The sequence below is a fragment of the Sturnira hondurensis genome, unplaced genomic scaffold (assembly GCF_014824575.4).
Source record: "Sturnira hondurensis isolate 20B ecotype Veracruz unplaced genomic scaffold, ASM1482457v3 Scaffold0007217, whole genome shotgun sequence".
NCBI lineage: Eukaryota > Metazoa > Chordata > Mammalia > Chiroptera > Phyllostomidae > Sturnira > Sturnira hondurensis.
The window spans coordinates 1,633,983-1,647,243 of record NW_028079848.1 but is presented as its reverse complement, the minus strand read 5'-3'; the positions used below and the strand labels follow the sequence as shown (position 1 = coordinate 1,647,243).

Sequence of the window (13,261 nt, the reverse complement as noted above, 5' to 3'; positions counted from 1 at the left end):
ACATCTATCCGAGTGTTCTTGGCTATTGGAATGGACTTTTCCATTTGTTTCCACAGAAGATGAACAAGGTTACCCTAACGTTCAAAATAAACGTTATTTACACGATCTTTCCTTCCTAGAGAGTGTTGTCAGATGCAACTGCCCAGCTCATGCAATACAGGTCAGAGACATATAAACGATTTACTTGCCTCTTAAATGTCAAATTTAGAACCAGTACAGAAAAGAACAGAGCTTGCACACTCACTCTTCCAGGATGGCATTTGTCTTTTCTTGCCTCTTTCAGGGGCATGAAAATCTGCACAGATTGTCTGAAGAATTACAGGGTAGAAAAAAAAAACTGGAGCAAAGAGAACATTATAATCTTCAATATTGAAGATTAGTGGCTGTGAAACAAAAATCTCAGTTTTTTCACAAATTCACTCTCTAGTATCATCCAAACTCACCCTTCTTTTTTTGCCTCAGTTGCCTCTCAGTGCATTTCATACACACACACCTTAACATAAGCAATACATCTAAATGATTACCTTTGTAAGAAAAGCTGGGATAGTAAAAACTTTGATTTTTTAACTTTCCCGCTAACAGAGCACTTTATAGGCACTATTAACATATTTGATAATGCTGCATGCATGTGTTTATATAAAAAGATAAAGTAGCTGTGCCTTAAAAGGGATTTTTTTCTTCCTAGGGCCCCTATGCCACCTTCTTCCTCTTAAAGTTCCTTTGAACTCTATCTTCTCTCAAGAAAATATCTAGTTCATTTCCTTTTATTGCCCTCTTTCTACCTCGATGAATTACTTCTTCCAAATTTAGTATTGTTTCCTTTCTTTTCTTCCAAAATCTGGGGACATGCCACCTATTCACTAGTTCATCCTTTCATGCAAAAGAGACAACTTATTTCATCTCTTTTTAAATGAATAAAAATGATTATGACCCAGCAATTCCACTCCTAGGCGTCTTCCCAAGAGAAATGGAAACATACATTTACACAAAGGCTGGTACAAGAACAATTGTAACAGCATTGTTCATAACCACCAAAAACTAGAAACAGCCCAAATGTCCTTCGACAGGTGAATGGATAAACAAAATGTGTACATCCGTATAATGGAGTATCATTCATCCTTAACAATGACCTGAGTACTGATACATGCTTTCATGTGGATGAACCGAAGTTTAACCCTAAATCAAAGAAGCCAGATCTGAAAGTGCACATATTGCATTATTGATCTTTTTTCTCCCGGTGCCTGTGCATGAGTTTCTTTAGTGCAGTGCTTTTCAGACTGTAATGAGAGCATTCATATCAGCGGGGGATCTTATCAACACGCAGATTCCACTTCTACCGCACTGGGTAGGGCCTGAGGTTCTGCATTTGTCACAGGTTCTAGGTGATACCAATGCTATCGGTTGGTCGGTTACGTTTTGATTAGTAAGGGAAGAATATAGACCTAAACATGGAATTGTTGAGACAGGGTTTATGTGTGTCTTTAACCAAGATAATAAGGAACGTGCCAGACTGCTTTCAAAAGTGCCCGCACCATTTTACATGTGTCTCACGAGAGAAAAAGAAATAATAGTACTCGACGCACACGCCTTTCGAGGGACAGGCCACGGAGAAGGCACACACCGGACCAGCCCAGGAGGTCTGCGCGTTGCGGGGGCCGGCCCTTTCTTGCATCTCAGCTCTAAGGGTCTCCAGCTCCGGGTACCGGCTCATCCAGAAAACAGAGATAAACACCGATGTTCGCACAAGCCTGCCAGACAACCGGAGGAGCCGGCGACAGAGGAGACGAGAGCTTCTGCAACCGACGGGTACCGCAGTTTGTGTTCGGCGCACCCGTCTTCGGGACACACCTCCTGCCGTGTTCCAGGACGCAGCCTGCGGCCGCCGCAACACCACCGGAGGCCGGGATTCGCTGCGATTTTGTCCACGCCTCCTCGCTGGGCTCCGCGAGGCGCGCATGCGCACTGGCCGCTGCTGGGCGTACGGTCCCGGTTCCCCCAGCTGAGTGTCCACGTGGTTTCCTCGGCCTCGAGTTCTCGGGGATCCGCCGTTTCCTCCCTCTCCGCCGGATCCGCCCGGCCCCCGCGGGCCCAAGCGAGGACCAGCTTTCGGAGCTGCGGGGCGGGAGCAAGCGCCTCCTAGACGCCGCGTTCGGGCGGTGGCTGTGTGCCTGCGGGCCCGGCCCCAGGGCGCCCCCGATGGCGGGGCCGCGGGTGGAGGTGGACGGAGGGGTCCTGGAAGGGGTGAGTGCCGGGCAAAGGCCGTGGGGTGAGAGTGTGGTGGGGGAAGCCTCTGTGGTCTCACGTTTCCTTTTCTCTCTGTCTCGCACCCTGGGCAGGGCGGCCAGATCCTGAGGGTGTCCACGGCCCTGAGCTGTCTCCTGGGCGTGCCCTTGCGCGTGCAGAAGATCCGAGCCGGCCGCAGCACGCCGGGCCTGCGGTAATGCGACGCTGGGGGCGGGGCCTGGGGGCTCTGAGGCTACTGGGACTGGCCGTGGAAAATGGGCTCTGGGGCCTGGGGGAGGGCGTGGGGCTGGGGACTCAGCAACCCCCGCAAGGATGCTGAGAAAATAGGGCTGCAGGGTCCCCGGGGTGCAGCGCTCCAGCCTGGGCTGTTAGCTGTGGCCTGGATTGTGCGGTCTTGAAACCCTCCAGGGGCAAGTTTCGGCCCATGTTTGCCCTGGCTGGAATTGTCTCATTTCCTAAAGACCCAGCTTTTAAAATGTTTCTCCACCTCATCGGGCAGTCCAGCCACCTGAAGAGCTGGGAGCAGCGGGCAGGATTGATCAGGGCAGATGGGCCACTGGAGCCCGAGGCAGCCCCGATGCTTAACCACAGGTTCTCTCTCTGCTGCTGCTCGCTCGGATCATAGACCAGGAAAGGGCCTAGAGATGTGTCAGTCCGCTTTCATCCAGCCCTCTAGGAAGCTGTGACTAGGACCCGAAAGATGGGTTGTGGAGAAGGGGCAAACGTTGGCACTGGACCTTGTTCCTTCTGTCTGGGAGGCTAGGCACACCCCCAAGATGAGGTTCAGATATACACACGCCTGTTAGAGGAGGACCCAGGTTGAAGCCAAACTGGTTCCTTTGTATGTATTTTGTATATAGTCCACTGTGGTAGCTCAGCCATCTCTTAGCCTTTTATTTTACCCACAATACATTCTGAAATTACCGAGAGGCAGCTAGTGATGTGGTGAACATTCGCTACCTTTGCCCCAGTTGTTTGCAGCAGCCCCTTTGGCCTGGAGGGAAGTCTGATTCATGGAGGCTGGGTTAGGGACTTGATCACTTTGCTGGGGCTGCCACAACATGCCGCAGACCGGGTGGCCTAAACAACAGAACTTCACTTCCTCACAGTTCTGGAGGCTGGAGGTCTAAGATCAAGGTGCCGGCAGGGCTGTTTTTCTGAGACTGGTAAGGGAGGGTGCTGTTTCAGGCTTCCCTCCCTGGCCACCCCCTGGCTGCTGATCACAGGGTCGTCTTTCTGTGCCTGCACATCCCTGGTGCCTCCCCCAGGGTACCAGTCTCCTCTTACTAATATAAAGACACCAGTAGGAATGGACTATCCTAACTGCCTCTTTTAACTTAATCTCCTCCTCTAAAGGCCTGTGTCCAAAATCAGTCACATTCTGAGATGCTGGCCGCCCGGGCTTTAGCATATGAACCTTGGGGGAACAGGTACTAAGTGTTTCCTTCAGGAAAGAGCAGGTGAGAGCGCTGGCACTTAGGTAGCTTTATTGCTTTTCCTCTTTGCACACTTAATTTACACCAGCCATGTGTTTCTAGCTGAAGGTCGGGAAGGATCCCTTTACAGGATGCCTCCTAGCAGCTTGGCCAGGTCTGGTGGTCAGAGCTTGCCGTTCTCGTGCCCCTGCAGCTTTGTCACCGAGTCACAGATGAGGGGGGATAGGCAGTCTGGGTCCACGCGTTCTGACGCAGTGTTGTGACCTCAAGGCCTCAGCATTTATCTGGACTGGAAATGGTTCAGGATCTGTGTGATGGGCAACTGGACGGGGCAGAAATCGGCTCCACGGAGATAACGTTCACGCCGGGAAAGATCAGAGGTGGGACCCACACAGCAGATACGAAGACCGCAGGGTACGTGGCGCTTCCTTCCCCGCCGGGCCGGGCTCGGGAGCTGGACCTGGGTTCAAGGGCAGGTCCTGCCACCACCTGGACACGTGGCTTAAGCTCTCTGACCTCTAGTTTCCTACCTTTCGAAGTGCAGATAAAACACTTACCTTTGAGAGTCTGAGACATTTTGGGTCCTTAGTTGTTGATTAATTGTAGCTGTTACTATATCGAGAATTTTCTCGCATGTATAACATAGCATATTTCCTTTTTATTATTATGATGTATCTGAAAACAACTGTCTTCATGCTTTGTAGTCATAGTAGCCTTTGCATTCTAGTATCTTCCATTCTCAACTTATGGCTAATTATGGATCATATTATACCACTTTTAGTGAGGGTGTGATCTTGGTTTTCTTTCTTCCCATTGGAAAACTGGATATATAACCATTACATGGAGGGCTGGCTTCATCTACGATGAAATACCGTCTCTCAGACTGAGGCTGTCCTCGGTCGCTGGCGTGTTTTTTAACGTTAAACTTGGGGGCATGTACCTGCCTTTGTAGTCGTGTGTGCCTCCGCCCATGGTGACGTGTAAATGCCACTTTCTTGTAACTCCGAGAAGCACGCACAGCTAAGCCCACTCTGCCTCTCCCCCAGGAGCGTGTGCCTCTTGCTGCAGGTGTCCATGCCCTGTGTCCTCTTCGCCGCGTCCCCATCAGAACTGCGCCTGAGAGGCGGGACCAACGCCGAGATGGCCCCGCAGATAGATTACACGACCATGGTGAGAACTGCGGCGGTTGTTGGCAAACCAAGACGAGCTGGCGTGTTCTCCGTTTAAATGTACCCGAGAGGTTTTGTGGGCGGACCTGCGTGGTTCTTTGTGGTGGGATCATGTGTTCTCTAGATTCTAGGCTGTAGCTTAGATGTATTCGTGGTGAATTCTTTAAGAATATCAAGTGTAATTATTATGTGAGGTATATTCCTTTTTGTAGAATCCAATTCCTTTATAAATACAGGAATTGTGATTGGGAAGAAAAACCCCCCAACAAGAGTTAAATTCCACGTTTCACAGGGTTGGTGAGGATGCGGGGAAATTGGTGCCCTCGTCCACTCTTGGTGGGAGCGCAGTAGGGCGTGGCCACTATGGAGAACAGTATTCGGGTGCCTTAAAACATCAAACATAAAATCACTGTAAGATCCAGTAATGCTGCTTCTGGGTATTAGTCCAAAAGGAGTGGTAAATTAAAATTGCAAAGAGATATCAGCATCCCTGAGTTCATTGGAGTAGTATTGTTAATGGCCGATGAGAGGGTGGAATAGAATCCTGGTCACCGGGAGCCCCTGATTTCTTACTGTGCATTGTGTTGGGGAGGGCTGGGGAATGCCAGCCTCTGGGGTAGGTGACTGTTGGGATCCATGGAGCTGTGGGTTCTATTTTCACTAGACAGACTGGCACAACCCTGGTAAAATAAACCTTTAATTACAGCCACGTGCCACTTCCTGAATTCGAACACAGGAATCAGCCTCCACATTTTCATTTCTCTCTTTATAGTGTCTCCTAGGTAGCTCAGTGCAGGGCATCCAGTGTAATAATACATGTACTTGTCGAATCGGTGACTGTTGGTTGTTGAGGTGACAGTGATTTGATCTTTCAGGTTTTCAAGCCCATTGTTGAAAAATTTGGTTTCAAATTCAATTGTGACATTAAAATGAGGTAAGTTACTTATTTCTTGGCCATTTGTGGGGAAGACAGGAGCCCACTTACCTTACATTTCCTGTAGGAAGTAATTGTGCTTCGTGGTCTGAAAAGAGAAAGCAGCTGCCGAGGACCGTCCCCTTCTCTGGGGGAGAGAGACCGTCAAGGGAACTCTGCGCTGAGGCCCCTTCGGGTCTAGTGCTCCCGAGGCTCGGCTCCGGCTGAACACCTACTGTGTGCCGACAGTGGGGCTGCGGGGTCATACAAGGTGTTCTCCCTGCAACGCAGCCTCGGTTTTTGTCCTGAGGCAGAGGCCTCGTTTCTGGCATTTGCGTGCTGTGCAGTCATGTGGTCCCCATTCACCACCCTACGCATTTCAGTTACTTGATTGCCTGCTACCCCGCGAGCATCCTGGTGCCTTCGGACTTTTATGTCTTTGTCCAGGTGTTTCTTCCCCTGCTCTCTGAAAAGTTGGAAATCCTTTATTTTATCCAAGTGAAACATAATTTCTTGTGTGGCTCGTCCATGAGCACATCCCCGCCCCTCGGACATAGTTTTCCGTACACCGACTTGCGTGCTGGTGGGTAGTGTGGGGCACCATGTGCCTCCCGGCTGGGGAGCCCTTCCCGGACTCCCCTGCGTGTTCACAGCACCTGCTGTGGAATCAACGATGCTAAGAATCGGAGTTTGATTTTATTAGTGTTCAGCCACTTACATACTCATAGTATCGACTGAGCATCTTCTATGTGCCAGACATTGTTTTAGGCACAGGAATGTGGCGGGAACAATAAATAGACAATGTCCTACATCAAGGAACTTTTATTCTGAAAAACCCTGTCAAGTAGGGCTTCCTGCATTGCGGGAAATGTCCCCTTTCTGTCCCCCCCCATCTGTCCAGCATGGCAGTCACTCGCCCCATATGGCTGTTGAGCCCTTGAAATGTGGCTAATGTGACTCGGGAGCTGAGTCTCAAATTTTACTGCATGTAAAGGGTCACTTGGTGAATAATGAGGCTATCACTTTGGGCAGCACAGATCTGAAAGGTTAAATTCCAAAGCTCAGTTACATGGTTGCATGTCATTCACGTGTTTTCTTTTATGGCAGATACTGAGCTTTATTTTTGCCATGCAATCAGCTTATGTGTTTGTTGTACTTTTTTATAGGGGCTACTACCCGAAGGGGGGTGGTGAAGTGATTGTCCAGATGGCACCAGTTAAACAACTGAACCCCATAAATTTAACTGACCGTGGCTCCGTGACTAAGATACACGGAAGGGCATTTGTGGCCGGTGTCTTGCCATTTAAAGTGAGTTGTCCAGATATTCGTAGAAGCGTTAGGTGTGTCTCGACACCTGCTATATCCTCGACATTTTGAAATTACTGAAAGAAGGTAGTCTTTGAATAAACCTTTTTATTAAAAGTTTTTTCTTAAAATTCTGTGCTTTTGTGTCATGAAAATCAAGCTTTTGTACAATGCATGTGAAAGTTATTTTGCCTTTGAAGGCATGAAAACAGTGGTCAAGATAACCGTTAACTTACTTTGCTCTGTTTTTCTGCTTTGCCAAAACAGATGGCGAAGGACATGGCGGCGGCGGCGGTGAGGTGCCTCAGGAAGGAGTTCCGGGACCTGTACGTGAACATCCAGCCCGTCCAGGAGCCGGGGGACCAGGCCTTTGGCAACGGCAGCGGAATCATGTACGCCCCTGAGCTCTCCCGTGCATGCTGGTTGAGAGCCCCGACATAACTGTTGTATTTAAATGCAGGATTTGTAGCTTTTCTTTGTTTAAAAAGAAGATATACAGGGTCCAGCAGAAGTAAGGCCTGCTTGAGTGTGCTTGGTGGGATAATAATATGGGTGTAATAATTGATAGGTTAAATCTGAACATTTCACCTAAAATGCCCTACGGGGTGCTTGAGTGTAATATCGTTATGTTATAGAATTACATGCATATGATTTTGTAGTAAAAGAATTTGTAATAAAGCAGGGGCGTCATTTGTGCTGGACCCTGTATTTTAAAGGACATTGATACCTAGAACAATTGTACAGTCAGTTAGGATGATTATTTTATTCCGAGTTTTTTCCCCGAGGGTGGGTTGCCTTTATTATGTTGTAAGCATCCTTTGTCTACATAGTCAACTTCAACTTGACTCAAATCAGAAGTTAGCCTTTAAAGCTGATCCTCAGAGAAATGTTTCCAGTTTACAGGCACATGTTTCCAGCTTGTAAGCAAGTATTAGATATGGCAACAATCTTTTGGAAAAGAAATATAACTATTATATTAATCCTATTAGGAGTTATTGATATAAGTGCTGGAAAAATACTTTCATTGATGCTTTTGAAGTGTGAAAGTATCCTTTGTGGATATTTAGATTTTTTGTGGATATTTAAAGTCTCTTTTTTAGAGTTTCTGTTAAAGGGTTTAAAGTAAATGCGTGCTCTACGTGTAATAATACTATAAAAACTACCAAACAAACCCACACATCTCTATGGAGAGACCTATCCCTCGAAGGTGATCGTGGGAGAGTTTGTAGTACAGCATGGCTGTGAAGTCGTTCCCCTTAGTGCTGGGCAGCACTTCAGGGGGCGCCGCCCCCTAACCTGCGAGTGGATTAGACTTTCTACCCGAAGGACGAAGGCCTCGATGAAGATGGAGAACGCTCATCGTGCTGTTCTCTGTGTGAACGAGTTTGCTCCTGCAACGTTCTAGCCAGATCTGATTCTTTGTGTTCAGTCACTATTCTGTGCCGTAGTTGCTCATAACGTTAGAATATTTATGCCAAGGTAGTAATGCTTCCTTCTTCCCATGCAGCGTCACTGCGGAGACGTCCACGGGCTGTTTGCTGGCCGGGTCGTCGCTCGGTAAACGAGGTACAGACTAATGAAGGGGGTCCGCTCTTCCCAGCGGTGGGCGACAAGTTGAGGACGAGATGGTTAACAGATTCTGGTTTAGGGTCAATGAAATTTTCAGTCTTTCCCCTAACTTCGTACTGTGAAAGATGTCAAGCCTCTAGGAAGGCTGACAGTGAACGTCCACGCACTGCCCTCCCTGATCCACGAACAGTGGGCACTGAGCAGCAGGGTGTGTGGGTTTCCAAAGCACTCCGGTGGAAGGTGCTGGAATCCTTAGGACTGCGGTGTGTACATCCAGAGGCAGCACCTGCGTGGTCACAGCGCCATTTTTATGCCCAAAGAATGTGTCTGTCATCTTGAGACATAGCCAGTTGCCTGCAAAATACTCTTGAGATAAAGCGATGTGGGGTTTTTCTTTTTGAGCACACTCAGCATTTGGGTGTCATGTCTGTTTAAGCTTCTCCTTTTTACTGCAGAATAGTCTCGGCACCTTTTTTTCCTTTAATGATGTTGGCACTTTGAAAAGTCCAAGCTGTTGTCTCAGAAGATTTCCCACAGTTTAGTTTTGTTTGATTGTTTTGTGATCAGATGTAATATTTGCATGGGCTAGTTGCTCAGAAGATTATATAAAACTCTTGTCCTAAAAGTTGCATTGGGTGAGTTGGGAGCCCTAAAAACGGTTGACTTAGTGCTAAATGGTGATTTATTAATTCAAGTTTTTGCCTTTCAATTAGCTTTTTTGCATTGTGCCCGTCGTAGGTGTAAATGCAGACAAGGTTGGGATCGAAGCTGCCGAAATGCTCTTAGCAAACCTGAGACACGGTGGTGCCGTGGATGAGCATCTGCAAGACCAGGTAATGGCACTTACAGGTAAAACCCGTGAGCCTGTTAGATTTGAGTATTTGGTAGTTGGGTTAAATGTGCCTTTTAACCACTGACTTCCATGCACCGATCGGCATGGCGTACTTCAGTGGGTCACCCCTCCTCCCCGAAGGCTTCCTTCCCGTGGTGTCTGCTGCACCCGTGAGCTTTCTGTCTCACTTGTCATCTGTTTTAGGCTCTTTGCTAGTTTGTCGTTGTCGTTCCTTTCATCTTCCCCACTTCTAAACATTGTAGCACCTGTCGCGCAGGCGCACCCCTCTCCTGTGTGTCCACATGCCGCCCCTCCGTCCGCTGTCTGTCCCGGCTCGTGGGCTCTGTCTGGAACTGACAACTCCCAGATCCACCTCGTCCACCCAGACCTTCCTCCTCCTCGCATCTTACGCCTGCCAACCTCTCCCCTCTCAAGCCTAACGCATCGACTCACATCGAGAAATGCTAAGAATGTCTCCAGATAACCTCTTTGTGGTCCACCGCCTTGATGGGTTTTTCTTTCTGATGCACTTTTCTGTCCTTGACCTCAAGTCCGTGGTCTACATTTACAAATGTGTGCTTCAAGATTTCTTAGCCAGTTGCTTAAGGCAGTTTCCTTTATTTCTAGTCTTTTCCTTCTTGCCCAGGTCGTCTCTACGCTCAGCATATTTCTGTATTAGTGTATTGATTTACCCCTTAAATGGTTGTCATGTTAGAGAGTGGAAGAAGCATGTCGTATTATACATGCCAGCCTGTACAAGTAGTCGGTCTGACGGACTATGTTAACTTTAACTCTCTATTTCATTCTTCGACATTAATTTTAAAAACTCTCTATCGAGGACCGTTCATTGTCTTTGTGTGCAACACTACAGGCTTTTGGGGGACGCAGATTTTCTGAAATCTTCTTAGGACTTCTGGAAGCTGAAAGAAATAGGAATTCTTTTAGCTACTTGGCTTTCTAGTGTTTTTATATGGAAAGCGATAGAATTTTGACTCCAAGTCTCAGTGACTATGTGAGATGTCTCTTCCTTCCTTCCTTTTTCTGGAAGCTGATCATCTTCATGGCGCTAGCCAGTGGCGTTTCCAGAATAAAAACGGGACCAGTCACGCTGCACACGAAAACGGCTATTCATTTTGCTGAACAGCTGGCAAAGGTGAGTATTCCATCCGGAAGGAGTAATTGATTTTCATCGTAGCCAGTTTTGGGTCCAGTCTGAGTAAATGGAAACCTGGGCGCAGTCATAATTGCTGTCCCTCACTGACACTCCTGTGTGGCGGACACTGAGCTTCCTCGGCCATGTCCTGACCACAGGAGGCACCTGTCACTCCCATTTCACACGTAAGTGAGGTGAGGCGGAGGGGGGGAAGGCAATTGCTAAGACCTCGCCGGTGTCTTAGGGGTGGGGCTGGGCTTTGAGCAAACCCAGGAAAGCACACGTCAGAGCCCACCTGTGGCGCTGCGCTGCCCAGGAACCAGAGATGTTTCCGTGGGAACCAGGAAATCAGATTGCAAGGCATTGATCCTTGGCCGTAAACTTAAATATTTGTATAAAATTTTAAACACTGTATTTTGCCGTGTATAATGCCCTCCTGTGTCTAATGCACACCCATGCTTTTGGCCCAAGTTTTCAGGAAAAAATCTTTTGTTATAAGTATTTAATTCAACTTTTTATTTATTTGAATTTAGATACTCGGGGTTTTTTTATATTATAATAAAGGAATTTTAACATTTATTTTTGAACATATCATGGGACAAGAAATTTTATGTAACACATAATTACAAAACACAAAAACACATACAAGGTATTTCAGGCCCTGCCATGTGTAATGCACATCCTTATTCTTCCCCTTGAAAATTTGGGGGAAAAATACACATTATACACAGCAAAATACGGTATTTTACTTTCTTGTGATTTTATTGGTAGAATAGAATATATGCTGATATTTTAACATGTACCAGTCATCTTAACTTCATCTGAAATCAATTATTTCTTTATAGAAAATTTGGAAAATAGAGAAAAAATACTTGCCCATAGTTCTCCTTGCTAGCAAAACCATTGTTAATGTTTAGTATTTTTCTCTTCTCTTACAACTGTTTCTCTGCATTTTTTACAGTTAATGCACGCAGCTTCATTTCTCGCCTTTTTCAGTGACATGCAGCGTATTTCCATTTTACTATAGTCTTTATAATGTGATTTTGTAAGATAAAACGTGTAACTCAATGTTATGAAGAAAGGTGCTGCTGACCTTAAGCATTTTTAAGAGTTATAAAAGTAGTGCACCCTAGTTAACTTGATACTTGACAAGATAAAAAGAAGCATAAGTGCTTCAGTGCCGCCATGTTGTAGAAAAATCTAGGAAGTAGGTAGTGGGGGCCATTGTCCTTAACAATTGGGGGGTAAAAATTGATTATCTGCTTACACTGCACGCCCGGGGGCTCTGATTCACGGGGTGTGGAGTGGGCCCAGGCTGCTTGTTCTCACCCCACTCCACAGGCTGGCGTGCCTCTGAGTAAGAACCTGGTTCTGGAACAAGCTGTGTGCTGTCTGGGCTGCTGAATTTCTCAAGACTCCTTTGATCTTTCTCCTTCAGCTTCCTCAGTAAAAGGACTTTGATATTAACCACCTGCTTATGTAAACTGGAATTACGGGCTTATTCCTACTCTGTTATGCACTAAATACTCTTCTGGTTTCAGGCTAAATTTACTGTGAAGAAATCAGAAGACGAAGAAGATGCTTCTAAAGACGCCTATATTATCGAGTGCCAAGGAATCGGGGTGACAAATCCAAATCTATAGGGTCTGTGCCTTGTAAACGACACCTCGGTGAACGATGGCACTAAGTCATTTCAGTAAATACTGCAAAGTGGCAAGCAAGAAGCGACTCGTTCAAATACCTGACTTCGACTGGGAGGCGGGGCACCAACTGTTCTCCATCTGCTGGGGTCGCCCCATCGGATTCGTCTCCCAATGTCTCCTGCAACGTGGACAGGACATGGACCAGTCGGCGACGTGTCTGCTGACAGCTGCTCTCAGCGTGAACATGTTGGTATAAAATGTTCTTTCCCCCGAAGTGTGCTTTCCTCTTTTGTGCAATAAAGCCCGGAATGGTGCACCGACCGCAGTGTGTGTGCCCTTCAGACCACTGCACCGAAGTCTCGGGTGGGGGTTAACGAGACGGCCTCCCGCACCGGGTGCTCGCCGGGCCCATGACTTAGTGAGCATTTTCTCCAGACTCCACGCGCCTTCCTTCTCGTTGGGCCCCAGGTAATACTGATCCCAAATCCGGGCACTGTTTGGGGGAAGCCGAACCAGGAGAACTGCAGAGTGTCAGGCCCAGCTGTGTTTCTCCTGTTTGGCCTGTGCTGTGATGTCATCCAGCGCCTTAGAGCAGAATGTGCCTTCTGTGGCCTGCACTAATATCTCACCCCAGGCCCTTCCACCCTGAGGTTACTTCCTGCCCTGGGGCCGTGGGGTTGTGACCCCCACGAAACCTGTTTGGTGTGTGAGGGAAAAGTGCAGAGCTGGACTGTGAGGGCTCGTTAACACTTGGTTCTGCTGGGCACATCACCCTGCAATGACCGAAGCCATCCAAGACTTAGATCCCGAGGGCGGGGTCCGCGTACACTCAGAAAGTGCTGGGTGAGTCTATGTAGGGCGGTAGAACAGAAAAGACGAGTCCATGCACATGACCGTGACTCTGGTCTGTGATTTCTGTGGCCCTGGAGGACCATGGGGCTCCATTTGCTTGGAAGATGAGGGTGCCAGTGTTACTTGCTACTTACATTTTCACACT

At 47.6% G+C, this 13,261-nt stretch overlaps 1 protein-coding gene across 2 annotated transcripts; it reads left to right on the top strand.

Moving 5' to 3' along the window:
• The first annotated feature begins 1,967 nt into the window (after positions 1 to 1,967).
• RTCA (RNA 3'-terminal phosphate cyclase) lies at positions 1,968 to 12,585 on the top strand. 2 transcript variants are annotated; one of them, XM_037051326.1, is made up of 11 exons: positions 1,968 to 2,241; positions 2,337 to 2,437; positions 3,951 to 4,094; positions 4,727 to 4,850; positions 5,725 to 5,783; positions 6,929 to 7,070; positions 7,332 to 7,459; positions 8,575 to 8,633; positions 9,375 to 9,469; positions 10,517 to 10,621; positions 12,163 to 12,585. In XM_037051326.1, exons 1-11 carry the CDS (start codon positions 2,197 to 2,199, stop codon positions 12,262 to 12,264), a joined length of 1,104 nt encoding a protein of 367 aa, XP_036907221.1. In that variant the 5' UTR covers positions 1,968 to 2,196; the 3' UTR covers positions 12,265 to 12,585. The 2 variants fall into 2 exon arrangements, with proteins under 2 accessions (XP_036907221.1, XP_036907222.1); XM_037051327.1 differs by having other exon boundaries at positions 1,969 to 2,241; positions 7,335 to 7,459.
• The last annotated feature ends 676 nt before the right edge of the window (positions 12,586 to 13,261 follow it).

Excerpts from the sequence above, each read along its gene's own strand:
- RTCA (XM_037051326.1), top strand. The coding sequence starts at position 2,197 with ATGGCGGGGCCGCGGGTGGAGGTGGACGGAGGGGTCCTGGAAGGG. Across the intron at positions 2,438-3,950 it reads CGCAGCACGCCGGGCCTGCG|GCCTCAGCATTTATCTGGAC; the intron begins GTAATGCGACGC and ends TGTGACCTCAAG. Across the intron at positions 5,784-6,928 it reads AATTGTGACATTAAAATGAG|GGGCTACTACCCGAAGGGGG; the intron begins GTAAGTTACTTA and ends ACTTTTTTATAG.